At 42.3% G+C, this 24,107-nt stretch overlaps 2 protein-coding genes across 10 annotated transcripts in view; one reads left to right on the top strand and one right to left on the bottom strand.

Annotated features, from left to right (window-relative positions):
* The window catches only part of SNRNP40 (small nuclear ribonucleoprotein U5 subunit 40), a 46,909-nt gene extending 28,983 nt beyond the window's left edge, over window positions 1–17,926 (bottom strand). Inside the window, exons 1-4 of the mRNA XM_072609661.1 lie at window positions 17,499–17,926; window positions 11,494–11,623; window positions 7,660–7,753; window positions 1,218–1,383 (exon numbers count right to left, since the gene is read on the bottom strand). Of these exons, the coding sequence (XP_072465762.1) occupies window positions 1,218–1,383; window positions 7,660–7,753; window positions 11,494–11,623; window positions 17,499–17,651 (543 nt within the window). The 5' untranslated portion in view covers window positions 17,652–17,926. The remainder of the gene's footprint in view (window positions 1–1,217; window positions 1,384–7,659; window positions 7,754–11,493; window positions 11,624–17,498) is intronic.
* Window positions 17,927–17,962: 36 nt separating this feature from the next.
* Window positions 17,963–24,107, top strand: part of ZCCHC17 (zinc finger CCHC-type containing 17) — a 52,379-nt gene continuing 46,234 nt past the window's right edge. For 2 of the 9 annotated variants that reach the window (XM_072609671.1, XM_072609666.1), the window contains exon 1: window positions 17,963–18,155. The gene's annotated coding sequence lies outside the window, so the exon portion shown is untranslated. Of the gene's footprint in view, window positions 18,160–24,107 lie in introns of all 9 variants that reach the window. The other 7 variants (XM_072609670.1, XM_072609665.1, XM_072609674.1 and 4 more) reach the window with 6 other exon arrangements.

A 24,107-nucleotide genomic window follows, 5' to 3' on the forward strand; every position in this document is an offset into this window, starting at 1 on the left:
AATGTGTAGAGTGTCAAACTTTGTGAGAACACCACAACTTGGTTTTACAGAAACATTAATGGGAAAGCCTCTTCAGAGGCTTAATCATCCTCTGGGGGCTAGCAGAGTTTACTCACTGGGGCAGAGGAAGCAGATTTGCCATTGGCAGCTCAGACTCACAGAGCCCTGAATGGGTCACAAAGCACTCTGCACATGTCTTAATACTTCGCAACAACCTTTGCTAGAGGAAGGTAGGTAAAGCCCTACCATGGCTATTTTACAAATGAAAAAATAGAGGCTCCACAAGATGAACATTTTTAGAAGGCCACACATCTAGCAAATGGCATTAGTGGGATTGAACTTGGACTGTTTGACTCTCTGTCCTGTGCTACTCACCCTGGCTAGATCCAGCCTGCAGGCTCACCTTCATACAGGTTTGCATTTGTTGACATCAATTCGACACACTCTAAACCCAGCTGCCCAGCAAGTTTATCACTGGTCAGAACAAGGCCATCAGATTTTTTTTCAGCGGAAAATAATTACCAATGTTATAGGAAAAACTCAATGCAAATATCCTCTTGGGTAGTTAACCTAATCTTTTTATGTGGAAGTCAGTGCATTCACTCAAAACTCCAACCACCAAAGGGACTGTGAGGTTTCTACATGCAGTCTGCCCTTTAGTCCCCTTTGGCATGATGCCTGACAAAATCACTCAGAGTCTGAAATTTGGTAACACAGCAAAAAGGATAATGGTATAAATTTCATTATTATGATAGCACAAGCATACTCTTAGGTAGTTATGATGCCCCTAACTCCATGTAACCTTGGGACAGCTCTCATTTTTTTCTGAGATGCCCTTTTCCCTATCTGTAAAAGAAGTTTAGATTAAATGATTTTTAAAGTCCCCTCATGTTTAATATTTTATGCTTTATTTAATGCTTATTTACATGTATTTAACATATTTAGTATCCTAAGATTCCAATGCGGGGTTATACATCTATCACCGGTTATGTCAGAGGTTACAATCTTTTGTCCTCAAAATGGAAACTTTCCTACATCTTTGTTTCAAGGGGGGAAATGGCATTAGAAGCATTACAACCAAGTTCAGAAGGAACGGGCTATAGGGAGTATCCATCCTACTTGGAAAAGGCCCGTCAGAAGCTGGTCAACTCCAAGGAAAGGGTCATATATGCATGCTACTATGCCACTTCAGAAAGTAGCAACAGTCACACACCCACCTTAACAGTGCCATCATCACTGCCAGTGCAGACTAGTTGGGGGCCCCTCCTGGCAGGGTAACAGGAATTCACAAAGGAAGTATGTCCCTTCAGCCTCTTAATTCTCTCTCCAGTCTCACTATCCCATACAGCAACAGTCTTATCTGTGGAAGCTGAGAAGAGCATGCTGAATGGTAAAGGATAAGAGAGAGAGAAAAAAACAAAGAGAAAAGTTTAGGTTAAGAAAGACACTAAATGATTTTATTCTATCCATTTGTCAGTGCTATATAGGACAAATCATACAATATTTAAAATGTAATAAACTGCTAGGTAGCAACTGGTCTGAATAAGAATGGGGGGAAGGCAGAGTGGATCCTAAGTTTAACAAATCAACAATGTGACAAGGCAGCTTTAAAATCTAATGTAATTTTTGGCTAAAGGGAGAGATGTAGAGGGTCTAGCACTTTGGAGGCAATAATCCAGCTATCTTCTCTCCTTAGATATCAAGGGTATGTTCAATTCTAGGTTCTATATTAGAAGAAATATACTGATGATCCAGCAAGCATCCAGAGAAAAACCAGGTTAGAAAATGGATATGATAAAGTAGAAAAAGCAATGGCTTTGGAAGAAGAGGCCCTAGGTTCAAATCCTACTGTTTGATGCTTAATCTCTGTCACCTTGGGAAAGTCAATCACTCCTCCTCACTAAGCTTTAGTTGCCTCACTTGAAAAACAAGGGGTAGTTGGACCACATGGCCTGAGGACTCTTCTCACTCTGCATCTACAGTCTCATAATTCTTGAGATCATGACTGAAGGGTCAGGGGTTATTTATTTAGTATAACACTTGGAAGGGATGAGATGAGAGGATAGGGCAGCACAACTTCCAGAGCTGTCCTATAGAAAAGGGACTAGACTTGCTCTTCTTGGCCCCAGGGGACAGAACTAGGAACAATGAGTAGAAACTGCACGAGCGAGATTTCAGTTTCATGTAAGGAAGAACTTCCTAACAATCAGCACGGCCTCCTCAGGGCCTCCCCTGACTCACTACAGTACTCGAAGGAAAGTCTGGATGACCACGTGTTGGAGATCCTGTAGAGAGGATTCTTGCTCAAGTGGACTGAGTGACTTCAAATGTCCCTTCCAATGCTGCAAGTTTGTGCTCTTCAGATGCTTTCCAGACTGAACTCTTTACAAAGCTGGATGTGTGGCTTCCTTATTATAGGGATACCTTCCATGGTTTCTCATCCTTGTCTTTCCATTACGCCTCTAGGTCACTCATCCCTACATGCAAAAGATGCCTTCCACCAATTGTTTAAATGTCTGAGGACAAGCAGTGGTCTGTTCTACTGTTTCTCCTTATGACTGGTAACACATGAAATCTTTTATATAACTTCTGTATATCACTGCAATTATACTACAATCTCAGGTACAACACACAACTTTCCACTATGTTTTGGGTTGTCATTTTCATTCTTCTGAGATCATGATGGTTCTTTGATTAATATCCATATAATATTACTAGAAGACGAGTGGTGCTAAAGAGATGAGCTTTTGTGGTGGAAAATAGTTTGGGATCATTGAAAGCACTGCACAATTTTCCAAATGCCATCTCCTTTTCCTGATCAATTTTGGGAGCAAACATTGTCCATATGCACGTCACAATCTGAACATCGACTATTTTTTATTTACTTTGTTTCTGCAGAGTATTATATTACACTAATCCCCAATATGGCAGGAAAAGAGCTAGATTTGAACTCAGAGAATACAGGTTCAAGTTTTAATTCTATTTTTTTACTACCTCTATGATCTCAGGCAAGTTAATTTCCCTGGGTGGGTCTCAGCCTCCACATCTGCAAAATGCAGGGGTTGGACAAGTTCTCCAAGATTCCTTCCAGCTCTGAATTCTATTATCCTTTTACACTACTATGGATTGATTAAGTTTTATAATGTCATGGAGTCTGACACAATTAATACAATGTCTCCTTTGATCATTTGGAGAACCTAAATATTACAAGGGAAACCTTTTGAGTTCTGCACAGGGTATCCTCCATTATTCTGGCAAACGCTTCAAATGAGCATGTAACCTGATCAATCGATGTCAATGTCTGGCAGATCATTAAACAAAATTATTTTCAAATGGTCATATGTGTCATATGATCATATGATGTTAACGTGTGTGTAAGACTCCTTATAGAACCGTTCTGGTAGTCTTTTTCCCTACTATGTCAAATACTTTAACAAAAAAATCAATAAGTTCTGTGATGCTAAAACCTTGATTTTCATGAAGAATTGCCTTTATGTGTGTATATAGCACCCAGATTCTAAAGGCAAGAGAGAGAAGGTACAAGAGTCAGTAGCTGATGTCTCCTCATTTGCCGTTTTAAGTGTAAGCATTGTTTGTGATTCTTTTCTATTTTTTAAAAAATCCCCTTTGAGATGCCTTGGAAAAACTCCTCCCTGAATGCCTTTCAAACTGCAGTGCCTACAGCCCAGGATGCTGTGTCTTTGGTCTGGCCCAGGCCCTCTTCGCTCTCATCTTAAATGCCTTCGCTACCTCTTCAACCAGTGAGCTAACTACAGGCACTGAATGAAGTGTTAGGAGTCTAAATGGGGCAACTGTACCATCCTGGTTCTTGAGAAAGAGAGACTGTTGTAAAAATAATGGTAAGTAAATTCCAGTGTGTGTGTCTGCGGCCCCTCTTTCCCCCCTTTTTTGGTTTTATCTACAAATGCTCTTGGGATGCACCAACAGCTGGACCTCACACAAAGATTTTGACAGGGATGTTTTCTAAAATCTTTTCCAGTTTTTTCTGATGTGACATAGGTCATAGTATTCCATGATTCTTCTTCATAATATTTTGCAAAAAAGTTTGATGTCTAAGTTGCCTTTGCTTGTCAAGTTTGCTGGTAGTTGAGGTAGTTTCTGGTTTCCTTTGCTCTTTTCCCTAAAGAACCTTTTTATTATCCATTAAGCTTCTCTAAAAAAGAGAGAGAGGCAGATGCATGGTCTTGATCATGGGTGGGGAACTTGAAGCCTCAAGGTCATATGTGGCCCTCTGCATCCTCAAATGTGGCCCTTTGCCTGAATCCAAACTTCACAGAACAAATCCCCTTAATAAAAGGATTTGTCCTCTAAAATTTGGACTCAGTCAAAGGATTTGTTCTGTGAAGTCTGGATTCAGGCAAAGGGCCACATTTAAGGATGCAGAGGGCCACATATGGCCTTGAGGCCACAGGTTCCCCATCCTGGTCTTGACCTCTATTCATTCCCACTTTTCAGAAGGGGTCATTTGTTTACACAGGTTGGGTCAGAATCACTTGTTAACAGTGTCTTTTTTTCTCGAGCTTGATTTCTCCTCATGTGATATTTTATTTTAACTTTTCCTCAAATCAGTTGATGATCTAAGTGGATGATCACCAATAACAGATTCTGAAATAATGAAGATTCCATCCAGTCTTTTCCTCTCTATTGAAATATAATCAGACAATTACTTTCTAGAGCTGGACAAAATAATATCAAAATTCATTTAGAAAAACAAAAGGTCCAGAATATCAAAGGGACTAATGAAAAGAAATGCTTGGGAAGGTGGCCTAGCGCTACCAGACCTCAAACTGTATTATAAAGCAGCAATTATCAAAACCACTTGGTATTGGCTAAGAAACAGAGAGGTAGACAAGTGGAATAGACTTGGCACTCAAGATGCAGTAGGCAAGGAATATAGCAACCTTCTGTTTGATAAACCCAAGGACCCCAGCTTCTGGGATAAGAACTCACTGTTTGACAAAAATTGCTGGGAAAACTGGATAACAGTGTGGCGGAAATTAGGCATAGACCCATACCTGACACCGTACACAAGAATAAAGTCCAAATGGGTACATGATTTAGGTATAAAGATTGATACCATGAATAAACTGGAGAAGCAAGGAATAGTGTATTTATCAGATCTATGGAGAAGGGAAGAATTCTTTACTAAAGGAGAGATAGAATGCATTATGAAATGCAAAATGGATAACTTTGATTACATTAAACTGAGAAGTTTTTGCACAACCAAACCCAATGCAACCAAAATCCGGAGGGATGTAGTAAGTTGGGAAAGAATTTTTACAGCTAAGCTCGGGGATAAAGGCCTCATTTCTAGAATTTATAGAGAACTGATCCAAATGTATAATCATACAAGTCATTCCCCAATTGATAAATAGTCAAAGGATATGAACGGGCAATTTTCAGAGGAAGAAATTAAAGCTATCTATAATCATATGAAAAAATGCTCTAAATCACTATTGGTTAGAGAGATGCAAATCAAAACAACTCTGAGGTACCACATCACACCTATAAGATTGGCAAACATGACAGAACAAGAAAATGATAAATGCTGGAGAGGATGTGGGAAAGTTGGAACACTAATTCATTGTTGGTGGAGCTGCGAGCGCATCCAACCATTCTGGAGAGCAATTTGGAACTATGCCCAAAGGGCTACAAAAATGTGCATACCCTTTGACCCAGCAATATCGCTACTAGGACTATATCCCCAAGAGACCATAAAAATGGGAAAGGGTCCCACATGTACAAAAATATTTATAGCAGCACTCTATGTAGTTGCCAAAAACTGGAAGTCAAGGGGATGTCCATCAATTGGAGAATGGCTGAATAAATTATGGTATATGAATGTAATGGAGTACTATTGTGCCATAAGAAATGATGAACAAGAAGACTTCAGAGAGGCCTGGAAGGACTTATATGACCTGATGCTGAGTGAAAGGAGCAGAACCAGGAGAACTTTATGCACAGCAACAACCACAGTGTGTGAGAGTTTTTTCTGGTAGACTTAGATTTTTGTAATAACACAAGAACTTCTTACCAAAAAAAAAAAAAAAAATCCCAATGGAGGATCTCAAGGCAAAATGCCTGCCACACTCAGAGAGAGAAATATGGAAGTCACTCACATATTGTAGCAGATCATGTTTGTGTATGTGTATGTGTTTGTGTATCATGTTCTGATTTGTTATAGGATTTCTTTCATTTATCTTAGCCTGACTACATAGCATGACTATAGTGAAAATATACTCAATAGGAAAGTATATGTAGAATCTATACAGAATTGTATGCAGTCGTGGGGAGGGAGGGGGGGAGTGGGGGGTAGGTGGGGGGGATAAAATCACAATTGTATGGCAGTGATTGTTAAACATTACAAAAAAAAAAAAAAAAAAAAAAGAAATATAGTCCATTTTGTTTTTTTAACATTACCCAGCATTTGCCACATTCAGCACTTGGCTTGTTCTCGAATAAAGTAGACAATGTCTACTTTTAGAATAAGACTTTAGTTCCTCAAATTCTCTGATTCCAAACCATCTTTCCAACCAAGTTTGTACCATTTACCTGTGTCTACAATTTAAAGAGAAATTAAATTAGGAACAAGACAAGCTCTTCCATACTATTATATCCTTTGCAAATGAGGATGGAGATGCAATGAGATACAATTATCTTCTAGTCTGTCTGCTTAAGCTCACAGCAAGCAAACTGAAATAACCAGTGTTCTAAGAAATGATGTTTCTTTTGAGCCTTGGGAATATGAAGAAACCAGTTCTGATCAACCTTTATCAGATTACATAGGAGAATCCGTAAGCCATGGGGGTCCCACTTGGCTGTACCTTCTTTATGTCTTCTAATTTCATTTAAAATGAGAGTGTCAATATGGATTTAGGTCAGCTAATCATGTTGTGTCAACTTGGGGATCACTGGGCAGAGAGAGCAAAGTTATATTAAAGTTTATAAAAGGTCTAAAAAGGATGTGAGTCTTAGCATCTTCTCAACCACTTTCTGCCAATGTTACAATCATCACAGATAAGGAAGGGGACTGAATAACAAGTCTATTTTTACTTTCTGTTTCATGGCAGCAATTGGTCAAAACAGAATAAATCTAACATCTTGTGGACAATAGTCTATTGATGAGTGCCTCCATTAATTAGGCTGAACCTTGGAGTGAAGGCATGTAGCCTAGAGTCAGTATCATTCTAGACAGAATCTGCCAGAGCTTATATTCCACTGGCACACCCCTCAAGAGAGAGACCCCAGGGTGCCCTGCATATCAAGATGGAGCACAGAAAAGGACTTTTATGAGAATTATCAGTAGGAAAAATAATGGCAGAGAGGCTAAGTGAGTGACCCAGCATGCCCTGAGGCTTAAAATGGGTCTAAGAGTTAGTTAAAAATGGGTATATAGAATTTCTTATATCAGAGCTCCCTAACTGGGCAGTTGAGATGACATCTTTAAAGTTGTGTTTCACAGAGTGCCATTACGTGTTTTAGCTTATTGTGACATGCCAGACAACAGGATAACAAACAAGAAAGCAATGGCTCTGGACAACAGGGTCTTGTACATTAGTGACTCATGAGGAACTAACAAGAAGGCCTGAGAAGAGCTAGTGTTAAATAAGCAATCGTTCTTACAATAGTGGTACTCACCTCCCATCCGTGTTATAATGCAGCTCCATGACTGCCCCACTGTGTCCTTTCAGGGTGGCATAATTATCACAATCCCCATACACATTCCACAACACTGTGAAATAAACAGAGGAACGTTTGTAAACCCTACTGGGCACTAGCCCCTCCAGTTATCAGAATCTGTTGGCTCACTAGACCCCCTCAGATTATGGATGAGACACAGAAAACAAGGTCTACGTAAGACAGAGAGTTAGGAAAGCCATTGGTCACCTGTGGCTAGAGCAAATGGAAGTCAGGTAGATTAAAATTCTTTAATTCTTATCTTCCACCTGGCACCTCATATTCTTTTGACAATTTTTTTTCCCCAGATGCATCCACCAGGAGACTGAACCTCTTATATAATGGCTGCTGCCATGTTCCACCTCTCATTTTTGAGGATTCACACTTAGAGGAATGAAGTCAGCAGATATGCTGTCTCTTCAGTATATTCTAAAGCTCTGGTGCTACTGACCTTGCCCTTACCTACAGGGTCATCTCAAGTCTTCAGCAAACCAAAAAGCAGCTGCTACTCCCCATAAAACAGTTAAGCATACTGTTATTAACATCACTCTCAGATAATCCTTTGTACTTTTCCCCTATTTCTTCTGTGTTCATCCTATCTAACGCTGGTACTCTGCACTCATCATCATACCTAACCTCTCCTCACTACACAAAACATTCTCTGCCCACAAAAATTCCCTTCAAACCAAAATTACTTCGTTTTTAAAGAAAACAGCATATCATTCAATATTTTATAGCTCTTCTTTTTCAAAAGATAAATTGTCTTTAAAGTTTTAAGAGTATACACAGCACTGTGTATAATGGAAAAGAGTAGCTTGATTAGTTCTGGTTACACAGTTCAGAGCAAACACTCCTCCCAAACAAGTAAAAGTAGGTGTATGCACTGCTCACTGAATCAATAAACACTTATTAAGGACCTACTAAGTGGCAGGCACTGTGATAAGTGTGGAGAATACAAAAATAGGCAAAAGACAGCCCTTACTCTCAAGGAGCTTACAATCTATAATATGCAAACAAATACATACAAAGCAAGCTATAGACAGGGCAAATAGGAGATAATTAAGAGAAGGAATACGCTGGAATTAAGAAAGGTTAGGGAAGGCTTCCTGTAGAAGGTGGAATTTTAGCTGGGACTTAAAGGAAGCCAGAGAGGTCAGTAGTTGGAGTGGAAGGAGAGAGGTTCTAGGCATGGGGAAAGCCAGAGAAAATGCCTGGAGCTAAGAGATAGGGAGTGTCTTGTTCCTGAAACAGACAGGAGGCCAGTGTCACTGGACCAAAGAATACTTACGGGGAAGTAAGGAGTAAGAAGAGTGGAAAGGTAGAAGGCTAGGATATGAAGGGCTTTGAATGTTAAAGAGAACATTTTGTATTTTCTCCTGAAGGCAATAAGAAACCAAAGGGGTTTATTGAGTGTTGGGAGGGGGCAGTTAAGGGACTGTCATGACTGGACTTATGCTTTAAGAAAATCACTTTACTGGCTGAATGGAGGATGGATTGGAGCAGGGAGAGACAAGGCAGGTTGACCCACAAGTCCTGGCATGAGGTGATGAGAGCTTGTACTAGAGGGGTAGCAGTGTCACAGAAGAGAAGGGGACATGTCTGAGAGATGCTGCAAAGATGAAACAGGAAAGCTTTGGAAACCGATTGGATATGGAGGGCTGAGAGATGGAAAGGGATATAGGATGTCTCCTAGGAGGAGGATATAGCCCTTTACAGTAATAGAGAGGGTAGGAGGGGGACAAGGGTATGGGGGAAAGATAATGATTTCTGTTTTAGACATACTGAATTTAAGCTGTCAACTGGACATCCAATTCGAGGTGTCTGAAAGGCAGAGAAAGATGTAAGGCTACAGTCAGCAGGGAGGCTGGGGTAGGCTAGGTAGCTGTAAGAATTATCAGCATAATTAAATCCATGGGAGCTGATGAGATTACCATATGAAGTAGTACAGTAGGTGAAGAGAAGAGGGCCCAGCACAGAACCCTGTGGGACACCTATAGTTAGAGGGCATTATCTGGAAGAGGATACAGCAAAGAAGATGAAGAAGGAGCAACGAGACAGGTAGGAAGAGAACCAGGAGACAGTAGAAAACCTGGGGAGAAAACAGTGATCAGCAGTGTCAAAGACTACAGAGAGATCAAAGAGAATGATGACTGAGAAGAAGCCATTGGATTTGGCAACTAAGAAATCACTGGTAACTTTGGAAAGAGCAGTTTCAGTGGAATGATAAGGTCAGCAGCCAGACTCTAAGGGGTTAAGAGAGTGAGAGGAAAGTGGAAGCATCCATTTTAGACGACCTTTTTCAGGAGCTCTGCTACAAAGACTCAGTCTTCTGGGAACCTTTGGCCTCGGGGTCACATGTGGCCCTGTAAGTCCTCAAGTGCAGCCGTTTGACTGAATCCAAACTTCACAGAACAAATCCCCTAAGGGCCACACTTGAGGACCCAAGGGGTCCATGTGGTCTCAAGGCTCCCCAACCCAGCATAAGAGATACAGGATGATGACAGTTAACAGGGATGGAAGGATCAAAGACATGGGCATGTTTGTAGGTAGTAGGGAATGAGCCAGTAGACAAGGAGAGACCGAAAATAAGTGAAAGAGTAGAAGGGAAAGAGAGAACAACCTGTTGGAAGAGACAAGATAGAATGGGATTGCTTGAACAAGTAGAGGAGTTAGCTTTGTTAAGGAGTACCAAATGGGATAAATGAGGAGATAATGGCAGAAGGCACCTTTCTTATGACTCACTTCCCTTAGCAAAATGTAAGCTGCAAGCAAATAGAATTCCAGCAAGCTTCCTGTACAGCTTAATCAGGCATCCTATGAAAAAGATCTGATGATTTCAATGAACTGCCAGGCTCAATCTAAGCCCAAGGTATGACATATCAGTTAAAAAGAGCTTCTGCTCTCCTAAGATGCACAAAGAGTCACAGAATCCACAATAAGACTCTGGTCAGAGCACATGTGATAGGCTCAGTTTGGGATAGCACATTCTGAAAAGAACATGGGTTAAGATGTATCAAAAGTTACTAGAATGGTGTGAAGAGTGGAGCCCATATTATCAAAAGTCAGGTGAAAGAACTGGGGACACCTAGTTTGGAGAAGAAAAGACACCTGGAAAAGGAATGAGACATGTTCTGCTTGGCCCAAAAGGGAAGAATTAGGACCAATGGATATTAGACTGGCAGATTTAGGGCTGATATAAATAAATACTTCCTTAATAAGAGCTGAATCTAAGAAGGAATCCAAGCATGGTGAACCTAACACATTCCAGTATCCTTTCTATTTTCCCTTACTTCTCTTCTACAGTAGCTAAAATTCATAATATTCCTCCTTGATAATCTCATCTTCTCACATACTGAGTGATTTCTGTGAGAAATTGCTTGGAATACATTTAGGTTATTACGGTTTAAATCTGACAGTTTGTATGTCTCCTAAAGAGGCAGGCAATAGAGATAATGGCTATGAGAACATGACTTTTATAAGTGAGCCTTGAGATAAAGATGGAGCTGGGACTCAGATTGAGTCAGAGTCTTTGGGCCTGTAAAGTAATACCCTATTGTCTCTTCCTTTCCAGCTTCAAGGATCAGCATTCTGCTCTCCTGCTCACCTCCCCTCCCTTCTCCCCCTTTCTCTTTTCTTTTTCTTTTTCTCTCTCTTTCTCCTCCCCTTTCCCTTTGTATATGTTTCCCTATCCCCCTCTTTGCTCATATACATGTATATTCTTGTAGCCTTCGAGGTATTTTCAAGACATTAACTGCTTAACGGTGAAGCATTAAAGAAGATACATAAACAACTCACAGATGAGCCGGTCAAATCCTGCAGATGCTAAGGTGGATCCATTGGGATGGAACTTGCTACAGTACACTTCCCCTTCATGTCCTGACAGCAGCATGATGGGAGCCTGAAGAGAGGAACATCTTGGAGGACCCTAAACACACAAAAGAAAGACAGGTTGGTTAAGGAGAAACCAGAGCGGTTGTTGGTTTGCTTTTTGGAGGAAGGGGGAGGAGGGATTAGAGAGGAAAGACGAAGAAAAAAAGGACACACAAAAAGCAATTTTTTCTTTTTAAAGATCAAAGAGATAAAAACAAATTTTTTTTCCAAATTAACGAGGATTAAATCACAACTAACTCTGAGTATCAAAACTATTGTGCATTTCTTACTTTATCTCCAATCTTAATTATCTCCTGAAAAACAGCGAGCAAATCAATAAGAACTTAGCAGGTGCCCAGGGAATAAAAAGCAAGCAAAAAACATGGTCCCTGTGGTCCTCAAGGAAGTTATATTCTAATGGGGGAGATGACATGCAAATTACCTTCTATATACAGGACAACTAAAAAGTTCGTAAGTGGAAGGTAATTTCATAGGAAAGACAGCAGCCGGAGGACGGGAGGGGACACATGGAAACGCCTCCTGCAGAAGGTGGGGACTGAGCTGAGTCTTAAAGAAACCCAGGGGGGCACAGATGAGGAAGGAGGATAGGTTAGGCCCAGGGAACCAGCAGGAAAAAGGCACAGAGTCAGGTGACAGACTGGATAGCAAGAAAGCCAGTGTCAGTGGACCAGAGTAAAGTATAAGACTGGGGAGATAGGATGGGGGTAGGTTGTGAAGGACTTTAAATGCTAAACACAGTACTTCCTATTTGATCTGGAAGAAAAGGGGAGCTACTGGAGTTTATTGAATAGGGGTATGGGTGTGTGTGTCAGAGAGAGACAGAACAGACTCCACCACTAACTCAATTTAAATAATCTGTTAAATGGTTAGATGCAGAGAGTACAACTGTCCTGATGACCTCACAGAGCTGCTGTGACAATAAAATGAGATAAAATGTGTCAAATTGTTTTGAGAAGTCTGGCTATAGTAACTTATTCAACTCTTTACTAATTCAGTTCCTCATTGAGTTTCTACCATGGGAGAGGTGTAGTGCTAGGAACTAAGGATATACGGACAAAAATGAACCATGGGACTTAGATATTCTTGGAGACAAGGACATATAATATGTGCGCAGATAAATCAATTCAATATAATATAGGGGAGGGCACTAATAGCTGGGGGTGAAAGGATCCTGGGGAAGCAGGGAAGACTTCATGGTAGATGCACTCAAGATGAAGGAAAATACAGATTATGAAGGTAGAAACAAGGAAGGTGTACACTCTAGGAATGGAGGATGACAGGAGTAGGAGACAGTAATCCAGCATACCTGGAATATAACCTACCCAATGTGGCAGAATCATAATAATCACTGACATTTACAGATCATACCCCATCTATACAGATCGTGACCCTCACACAGGGTAAGGAAAGTACCCTAGGTATTATCCCCCATTTTTTAGATGAGAAAACTGAGGGCCAGAGAGAGGTCCAATGACCTGTCCATACTCCCAGGAACTGCACCTCACATCCCAGCTGCCTCTAGTCCAGCACACTTTCCATTATACCACACTGCCATTAGCTAATGAGGTAAACTATGGCAGTACACATTGGTAAGCTCCTTATAGAGAAGCAACAGACGATTAATGTGGAATGCTGCACTTTGGCAGACGTAGGTGATGCAGCAATTTATTTTCTGAAATTATTTCTTTATTATATGAGAGTACTATGGGAAGAACAGGTAGGTTATTAGGATGAGACAGATGTTTTTAAAAGGCATCAATAATTTTTTTTTAAATAAAGGCAGGGGAATCATATTGTGGAGGGTTGAGTTTGTTTTATCTAAGAGGCAACTGGGAGCCACAGAGGGAGTAACATGATCAGAAATACAGGAGAAATTAGGAGGATTTTGGCAGTTGTATAGAGAATGGGTTGGAATGGAAAAAGCATGGAAGCAAGGAAGCAAATTAAAAGGCTATCATAATAGTCTACGACACCAAAGTGACAAGAAGTTGCTGACCACAAACATAAAAAGGCACAGATATGAGAGACATTGTGGAGGACTTAGCTACGACAGAACTTGGCAACTGAATAATATATGAGAAAGGGAGACGTCAAAGATGGCTCCAAGGTTATGAACTTCGATGATTAAAAGGAAACAAAAATAGGAAATTTTGAGGAGCAGTGTACACAGGAGATAATGAGTTCTATTTTGGGTACACTGAATTTGAGATCCTAATGGGACATTATGGTAGCTGGGCAGATACCTGCTGAGCTGGGACTGGAGTCCAGGTGAGAGATTAGGGTTATGTCATCATATAGATGAGAGAGTCAGTTGCATGGAAATGATAATTGAATCTATGCTGGTGGATAAAATCCCTAAAAGAGTGATAATCGAGTCTAGTGAGAAAAGGGTCAAAGATGGAGCTTTGCAGAACACAAAAATTTAAGAAGCAGCAGGCTAATGAAGCAGCAAAAAAGACAAGAGATGGCACAGAGAGAATTATATCCTTGCATCAATTAAGGAGTACCTACTAGAAAAGAAGCATGGTCCAATGGAGAAAGTCCTAGATGTGGAGCCAGGAAGGACTGGGTTCAACCTTCTCCTTCGGATACTTACTAACTGTATGGGCCATGAGCAAGTCCCTTAACTTCTCTGAAGCTCAGTTTACTCTTTGTAAATAATCCTATAGCACTACACAAAAGTGAGCTTTATTATTGCCCAAAAAGATGAGGCCATTTTTTGAAATATTAAAAGGGTATCTGTGGTATAACCAAAACATTACTGATTGAAAAGTCTCATATATTCCATTACCAAGAAGTCAATCAACAAACATGAAGCATCTATCTCAGAACTATACTTTACCATAGCTAAGATAAAAAAGTTTAGATAACAGGCAACTCACATTTATAGCCTTTAAGGCTGCAAAGCTCTTTCCCCACAGTAACTCCATGAAATAGGAAAATGACATTATTGTCTCCATTTTACAGACAAGGAAACAGAGGCTCAGAGTTAAAGTGGCTCATCCAAGTCCACACAGCTAATAACAGGCTACAACCTGAATCCAAATCAGTTGATGCCCAAACTAATGCTCTTGGTCCTACGCGGGGCTCACTGGACTCCATCACTACCTTCAAAGATCTCTAGGGTGACAAAACACCTGAGCAGAATATGACAAGACAAATACACTAGAGTATAAACAGGCTTATTCCAGGGATAAAGAAGTCAAATGTAAATAAGTAGGGAGATCACCTTGGCTGGTTTATAAACGAGAAAGAGCCCTGGAACTGAAATTAGGAGACATGGGTTCAAATTCTGTCTCTGCTCTCTAGGAACCACCTCATCTAGAAACTGAAGAGGTGGCCTGGGCCATATCTCAGGTTCTTCCTAGCTCTAAATCATATGCCCGTAAGTTAAAAGGGTCGTACAAACATTAAGCACCCAGCACAATTCTGTCTCCTTTTGTCCATAGACAACAAGGTAGTACTGAGGGTTGAGGCCTGGTTCCTTCATACTCACAATTCCACACTCTGGACCTCAGCTTGTCCCTTTAAAAATTACAGGACTGGACCAGAAAGCGTCTAAGGTCCTTTTAATCGCTAAAATTTATGATTATAAGATCTTTTTCAGTCAGTCAATAAACACTTATTAAGTGCCTACTAGGTGCTGGGCACTGTGATAATTGAAGGGGATTCAAAGATAAAAGATAGTCCCTGCTTTCAAGGAAATCCCACTTTAATGAGGGAGACCACAAGCAAAAAGTTATCTACAAACAAGCTTTGTACAGGATAAGTAGGACATAATCAACAGAAGGAAAGCCCTAGAATTGAGGGAGGTTGGGAAAGGCTTTCTGTAGAAGTTGGGATTCTAGCTGAGACTTAAAGCCATAAGGTAGAGCTCAGGAGGGGGAGCATTCCAGGCATGGGGAGAACAAGCAGTGAAAATGCCCAAGGTCAGGAAATGTTCTTGTTTGAGGAAGAGTCAGGAGGCCAGTGTCACTGGAGGGTTGTACAAAACATAAGAAAACTAGAAAGGGAATGGGGCGGAGAGGCATGCAGTGCTAGGTTATGAAGGCTTTGAATTTGAAACAGGATTTTATTCAATCCTCAGGATAATAGGGAGCCATTGTAGTTTACTAAATGGAGATGTTATGGTGAGGCCTGCACTTCAGGAAGACCACTTTAGCTGCAATGGACTGGAGTGGGGAGAGACAGGAAGACCGATCTGGAGATTATTGCAATAGTCCAGTCTTGAGATGATGGAGACCTGTACCAGTGTATTAGCAATATCAGAGGAGAGAAATGGGTACATGTGAGAGATATTACAAGAGACCTGACAGTTGGAGCTCAGCAGAGATAAGGGCAGAATAGGTAGATCTGAAAACTGCCAGCAAAGAAATGATAAATAAATCCACAGAAGCTAATGAGATCACTAAGTGAACTGTGTAAAGGGGGAAAGTGAAGAAGGTCAAAGACAAAAATCCTATGGGACACTCCCAGATAGTGAGCATGACCTGGAAGAGAATGCAGGAAAGGAGACTGAGATAGAGCAGTCAGAAGGGAGGAGGAGAACTGGGAGAGAAGGTAGAAAAGAAGTAGGAGAGAGTGCTGTTCCAAAAACCAAGAGAGAAGAGAGTACAAAAGAGAAGAGCGTGATTGACAGTATCAAGGGTTGAAGAGAGGGCAGGAAGGATGAGGACTGAGAAAAGGCAATCACTGAATTTGGTAACTGAAAGATCATTAGTAATTGGAGAGAGAGGTTTCGGTTGAGTGATGAGTTCTGAAAACAGACTAGAGAGTTAAAGTGAGAGGAAAGAAGTAGAAGCACCTATTGTAGACAGCCTTTTCAAAACAGGAGAAAAGACAGAGAAGAACAGCTAGAAAGGATCAAGTGAGGGTTTTTTGAGGATGGGAGAGCATGTTTGCAGTCAGCAAGAAAGCAGACAATAAAGAGAAAGAGGTTGAAGATCGTGAGAGGTAAGGATGGAAGGAGCAACCACCTGGAGGAGACAGGACAGAATGGGATCACAGGTGCAGGAGGAGGCAAGGAAAAGGGCCACTTCACTACGTGAGCCAGGGATGAAGGAAGAGATAGATATGAGTGACAGGAAACGAGGAGGGGAAAAGAGAGAGCTCAGAGAGAATACTCTTAGCTTTTTCCGCAAAATAAGAAGCCATTTAGCCGAGAGAACTGGGGAAGGGATACCAAGAGAAATTTAAGAAAGGATGAAAAGATTTTGAAGAGCCCCCAGGGAAAGTGGGATGGTGAGTCATTTAGGGAGGTATAAAAGGATCGTCTCCTAGCACTGCAGGCCAACTGAGGTCACGTAGCATATATCGCAGCGGACCCAAGAAGCACGATTTGGGGATTTTTTTTCCAGTTTTCCTTAGTAGCAAGAGAGAAGAAGCCAGTGGAGGCTTTCAAATAGCGAAGGGGCTATCACACAGAAACGATTTTTAATGCTTGTTCCTCCCCACCCCCAAGCAGAATCAATTGGAAAGATATTACAAATTTCATCTCAATACAACGACAACACAAATCCTAACTTTGATAACTGTCCCAGCTTTGAGAGCTGAGGGTTTGAGATGGGCAGCCTCGGAAAGATGTCCCCCGAAGGGGGTGCGGGACCGTCACCCTAGGTCTAGGACCTCTTTGGGACCCGCGTTCACGATCTGTAAAGGGAGGGTCGGGCTCAGAAAAAGTCTGAGTCCAGAACCTCCCCCAGCCTCAGTTTCCCTCCCTCTCTTTAAGGTGAGGAGGCTGGGCTCTCTGAAGGTCTCTCCGAGGTCCCTGACAGTCCGAGAAGGATGAGGAGGGGGACGGAGAGGGGGAAGGAAAGGGAAGAGGAAGAGGGGAGCGGAGGAGCAGGAAGACGAGGGGGCGAAGGGGAGACGGGAGCTGACAGGACTCGTTAGCTCGCTAGGTCACATACCGCTTGTAGCAGGGCCCCCGGCGGAGGCTGCTGCCCCGCAGCAGGCCCGGCCCCGGTCCCCGGCCCCGCCGCTCCCAACAGTAGTTCATGACGGGGCCGCTTGAGGGGAACGAGCGGCAGCTCCGGACCCTTCCGCTTGTGCTGCTCGATCATGGCCGCCTCAAGCCGTCCGCGCTGCTCAGTCCACAGGCCGCGCCGGGGTTTACGGCCCGGCTCCCATTGGCTAAGATTGTCCCCGCCCACCCAGGAACTTCCGTCCTAGGCCGGACCAATCAATTTCCTGTGTGTGTTCTAGAGCAAGGGTAGAGTAATTCATTCCTTCTCATCCCTTCTTATTGGATAGAGGGCGAGGCCTTCAAGAAAAATATAGGACTGTGATTGGCTGCTATGTGTGAGGGAGGGACACGAACAAACTTCCTGTGCAGACTCTTTTGTTAACTTTCCTTGCTTCTTCTTATTGGGTCAGAAGACGGGCTGTCACCGCGAGAATCAGTCTCCGATTGGTCATTGCGTTCGGTGGGAAGGTTTCCTGAACGCGCGGTGGCTGATGGGCGGTGGCTAACGGATTGGCTGTGGGGAACGGAGGCCTACGATTGGCTGCGCTCCGAGCGCTTCATGGCGGCATCCTCTTAGATCCTGTACCTTGGAGGCTGCTGAGTGAGTGAGTGTGGTGGGCCGTCTTGGGGGCCTCTCCGGGCCTGTGGGCTGGCGGGCGGGCGGGGATCTCGAGCCCAGGACTCTGTGTTTGCCCTCTCTGATTAGACTGGCTTGCCATCTTCCCCGCCGTAGGAGACTTGTGATGCTCTCTGTTGAGGACCACAGTCAGGCAACAAGCATTTATTAAGCGCCTGCTGTGTGCCGGGCTCTGAGAATTCCAGTCCCTGTCAGTGAGGAGCTTCCATTCTCCTGCTTTGGAGAAGAGGATACCTGCGAGGTTCAGTGGACAGAACCCCGGGCTCCCTCTCCTATATTACAGTTGCTCTGTCCCAAGACCCCCCCCCCCCCCAGTCCATCCTCCACCCAGCTGCAAAAGTGACATTTCCAGAGCACAGGTTGGACCCCGAGTACGCCTGTCACACTCTAAAATAATCGTCCAGCCCTATTGCCTCTCGAATGGAAGGATTCCGGACCTTGTTTGTGTGCTGGACCACTTTGACAGTCAGTCTGGGGACTCCGCTGAATCGTCTTCTTAAATGCACAAAAGAAAATACGCAAACTTATAAAGGAAGAAAGGGAGGAAAGAAGGAAGTATTTATTGAGCGCCAGGCACTGTGCCATGCCCGTTACAAGTGTTATTTCATTGGGTCTTCACAGCTGTGCAGGGGAATTTGACAGTTGAGGAAACTGAGGTAGACAGAGGTCAAGTCGAGAGTCACACAACTAGTGAGTAGATTGAACTCGTTGTCTTCTCCCTAAAGCTCCCTCCCTTCACACACCATCCCTCTTTTACTGTAGAGGAAGACAGCACCGTCCTAACAATCATCCTGAACTGCTCACTAACTCTTACCCCTCCCATCTTTGCAGCATATGTGGGATATGCCCCTTCTGGCCCCTATCACTGCCATATCCCTGGACTATTGCAATAGGGGCTGGAAGGTCTGCCTGCTTCACCTCTCAACCCACCCCAATTCATCCCTCTATTCCATGAACTTGTTTTTTGTTTTTAATAGTCTGGCAACTTTTATTTCAATACATTTGGTTTTTTGGGGGGCAGACAGTCATTCATTTGATAAGCATTTATTAAGTATCTACTATATACCAGGCACTGGGCTAATCATTGTGAATTCAGAAAAAGGCAAAAGAAAATCGCTGCCCTCATGAGCTCACAATCTAATGAGGGAGACAACCTTCAAGTAAATATATACAAATAACCTAATATGCAAAATAAATAAAAAATAATCAAGAGATGGAAAGGCATTAGGGATTGGGGAAGACTTCCTGTACACAGCTGGATTTTACCCGGGACTTGAAGGAAGAAGGGGAAGCCAGAAGAGAGATGAGGAGAGAGAAAGCATTCCAGACATGGTAGGCAGCTAGAGAAATCAGTCAATCGGTAAACATTTATTAAGCACCTACTATGTTCCAGGTACTATGCTAAGCACTAGAGATACAAGAAGATGCAAAAGACAGTCCCTGCCCTTAAGAAATCCAAATTGCTGCAAAACAATCCAAATGAGGAGACAGCATGCAAACAACTATATACAATTATGCTCCCTTTCCCCTCATTCTGGAAATTTATGTTCTAACTCAGGGGTGGGGAACCTGTGGGCCTCGAGACCACATCGACTTCTAGGTCCTCTGGTGCCACCTTTTGGCTGAGTCCAGGTTTTACTGAACAAATCCTTTTATTAATGAGATTAGTTCTGTCAAGTTTGGCAGTCAAAGGGCCGCACTTGAGGACCTAGAGGGCCACATGCAGCCTCAAGTTTCTTCTTGCAGTTTCTTCCCCTCTCCCCCTGCAACCAAACTGGACTCCTGGAAGTTTCCCAATGTGCCCTTCCATCCCTGCCCTCTGCCCCCTTTGTACAAACTATCCTGCTCCCCTAGAATGAATACCCTTCCTCTCTATCTTTGCCTCTCAGTAACCTTAGATTCCTTCAAGGTCCAGCTCAGGAATCACCTCCTCCATGAGATCTTCCCCAATCTTCCCAGTTCCCAATTACTCTATATTTATTGATCTATGTACATCTTGTACCCTGCTCCCCCTATAGTAAAATAAGAGAACTCTGACAATTGAGACAAGGCTTTTGCAGCTGCCCTGTGATTCTATTGGTGTGGGTGTCTCTCCATATGGAAACTCCACTGATAGTAGGCAGAGACTGTCTTTTGCGTTTTCTGGTATCCCTAATGCTTAGCATACTACCTGGCACATAGTAGGCACTTAATAAATATTTACTCATTAATTGATTGATTTTTCTGGCCATCTACCATATCTGGATTGCTTTCTCTCCTCACCTTTGCCCCCTGGCATCCCCATCTTCCTTCAAGTCCTGGGTAAAATCCAACTGTGAACAGGGAGCCTTCGCCAATCCCTAGTGCCTTCCGTCTCTTGCCTGTTTACCATGTGTATAGGTTATATGTATGCATTTATGCTAGTATAGATTTAGGCCTTACCTTAAAATGGCTTTAAGTCCAAGACTTTCTTTTTACAGATGAGGAAAATTGAGTCTCAGAGAAGTCAAGTGATTTGTCCAATGTCACGTAGTCATTTTGTAGCTGGAATTTGAATCCAGTGCTTTTGACTCCTGAGGCTATTTTTTTTCCCCAGTGTGCCATGTCACATAGCTAATAAATGTTCAAGGTGGAATTTGAACTTGGGTGATTCCCCACTTCTGGTTTAGCTCATTAAAGCTGCCTCTCATAGGAAGGTACTTTTATCAAAGCAGAAAATCATGTTTCTGTGACACTTTAGTCACAACAACTCTGTAAGATCACTATTTTGGGTACTCACTTTACAGGTGAGGAAGGTGAGGCAGACAGAGGTGAATGGCATCCCCAGGGTCAGACAGCTAGTAAGGACACACACTGACTACTCTGCCTCTCAAGCTGTAAAGAGCTGCATAAATTGTAGAGTTGTACAAGAGTAATTGTTATTGCACTCCGTCTTCTTCTGGTGTTTCCTTGTAATTCTGAGGTTCTAACACCAGCAACATGGCCAAAGTTCTGACCCAGGGTATAGCAAGCTGGGGAGGCTTCAGATTTTCACTGTGGGTGTACTGTGTACTTTAGCAGCTCATTAAGAGGAGGCTGGCCTCTAGGTGATGATCTTTTTAAGGTAGAGCAATTCATCAAAGGTAGCTAATTCACATAGGAGTTGTAAAAACCACCACTCCTTAAAGTGTTGAAGCCTTACTCTCATGAGTTTGTTCTGTGCTCAGCCTTGTATGAGCTGGGGGTGGGGAGGAGAACATTGATATTATGCTGGAAAGTTTCCAAAGAACTTTTTCTGTCCATTTTATCATTGGGTCCTCACATTTACTATGTGGGACAAATGTGTGTTCGTCCTTCACTGTCGAAGAAGACCATACCATCAGAGAAATAATGACATGACTTGCACTTGACTTTGTTTTGAGGGAGGGAGGGCTGTGCAGGTCACCAGCCTTACTTCTCCTCCTGAGCCATCTGAATTCAGTGACCAGATATTCATCAGAATGACTGGAGATGACCCAGGATGAGGCAGTTGGGGTTAGGTGACTTGCCCAATGTCACACAGCTTCTAAGTGTCAAGTGTGTGAGGTGAGATTTGAACTCATGTCCTCCTGACTCCTGCACTGGTGCTCTATCCACTGCAACCACCTAACTGCCCTATGTGGGACAAATACTACCAGTTTTGATGTCCCTTTTTAACAAATGATGAACCTCTGGCTTGAGGTCAGTGGTCACCCAGCCAGCAAGTCTTTGAGATGGGATTCAGGGCCAGGTCTCTCCTTCCTACAGAACCCTCCCCACTCCATCATGTTGATGTCCCTACCCTCAAGAGGTTCTTTTCCTAATTAGGAAGATGAGAGTTTCAGATGAGAAACAACTTGAAAATAATATAAAAGATAAAAATCGGTTGCTAAATTATATTAGAAGAAGTGACAGATCACATAGGACAGTAATGAGAGAAAGATTTATGGAAGAGATGGGGCTTAAATGGACTTTTGATCTGTGGAGAGTTGGAAGGAAGAGGGGATGTCCTGCTGACAGTGATGAATGAGAGACAGTTTGGGACATGGCAAATGTGTGATTTGTTTTGCTTGACTTTGCTTATGCATTAGCAAAAAGTCTTTTGAAAAAGAAAGGGTGAGGTCATTCTAGATCGTGGGAATAGCCTGAGCAAAGGTTAAAAGGGCATGGACAATGCATTTAGGATGTCACCAGTTGGACCTCTTGGGCTAGACTGGAGTCTGTGTTGAAGAGGAAGGGATTTGAGTGTGAATATAGACTAGAGAACACTTAGGAAGGATAGAAGAAATTTCCTCTAGAAAAATGATCCCAGAAGAGGAGCACATGAGAAAAGTAGAGGAGGAAATCAGAGGAAAAATAGATTTTTTTTCATGAAAAGAAAATCAAGAAAAGGCCCAGCTTGAGACACTACAAGGCAGCCAATCAATCATATCGACAAAAAAGAGCAAATCATGCCAATGATTGAGCGAGTTTGATGTAATTGTTATCTGATTCTCCAAAGAATGTGATGTTCCATAATCATAGGCACCTGTTGTCACTGGGAGGATGCTGACCACGAGAAGGTGGGCTTTTGCAGCTTTTACAGCAGTGAGCAGTTGTATATAGTTGAAAAGATAGAACTTTCCCCCAGTGCAGTGTAGTTCTATCTTTTCTTCCTACTGGTTTCTGGACACAGCTCATTGACTTTCTGAGGCACAAAGTTGTATCAGTGGAAGTAATCTGTGGACAGCCTGTCTACTTCCGAGTCATGGTGTTGGCAGTGTGTGTTGTGGAGTCACTTTATTAGCCTTCGTGGGGGTTTTGCTTAATCTCTTGGGTATTTCAGTGGCTTTCCTTCCAGAGGTTTTATTGTACTCTAGGCTTGAGTGAAGCTGGTACATTATCATCTGTAAATAGGAGTATTTGGGTAATCTCCCTCTGAATCCTTCTCTTTGTACTCTGTGAATAGTCAGTGGAATAAAAACACTACTGCTAATTGTAAAATGTAAATATCAAATCCTGTGTAAAAGAAAATCTGAAGGTGACACCTTTCCTTCCATTTCTGTTGGTAGAACATGAAGTTTTTTTTAGAACATGCTTCTGAAACTGACTTTATTTTCCTTACGTTGTTAACTTTCATTACCCTGAGTGGTAATCTGGAAAATATTTTCCATTTTCCAAGATTATTATTGTTGTTATCATCATCATCAATAATAGTAATAATAACTTAGTGCTTTAAGGTTTGCAAAATGTTTTACATGTATTATTTCATTTGCTCCTCACAGCAACCATGTGAGGTAAGTGCTTTTAATTATACAGATGTGGAGAGAGTCTGACTATTAAGTATCTGCAGCAGGATTTGAATTCAGGTCATCTTGACTCTATGAGCAGTCTTTCTCAGTTGAAGGAGCTATCTATGTGTCAGCCATACCCCCTCCTCATGCCTAGTTCCCTTTCCCTTTAGCCCTCCCCTTAGTCTTAAACTTTATCTGATGAGAGCCTCCCTCCCTTTGTACTTAGCCCTGTGCTATTTAATATTTTTATCAAGGACTTGAATAAACCATAGATGGCAACATTTAACAAATTTTTAAATAACACAAAGCTTCCAGGACTAGCCAACATGTGAGATGGCCTAAGGTCAAAAAGATTGGGCCAGATCTATTAGAATGAAATTGAATAGGGAGAAATGTAAAGTCAAGCTAAAGAGGTGATAGTTCAAGTTTGTGGTATTAGGTAGTTCCAGTTAACAAGTTTTAGGAATGAGTGAATGAGCACTTATTAAGTGATTACTATGTGCAAAGGACTGAGTTAAGTGCTGAAGACACAAATAGAAGAGGAAAACAGTCATCCTCTCAAGATATTCATGGTCTGATGGGGGGAAACAGGCCATATAAGAGGTTTCAGCTGCAAGTTAAATGGAAAGACCCAGTGGTCTTTAGAGGGCAAAGCGGATGGTACAGC

Source organism: Notamacropus eugenii, chromosome 5, assembly GCF_028372415.1.
Source record: "Notamacropus eugenii isolate mMacEug1 chromosome 5, mMacEug1.pri_v2, whole genome shotgun sequence".
NCBI classification, from domain to species: domain Eukaryota; kingdom Metazoa; phylum Chordata; class Mammalia; order Diprotodontia; family Macropodidae; genus Notamacropus; species Notamacropus eugenii.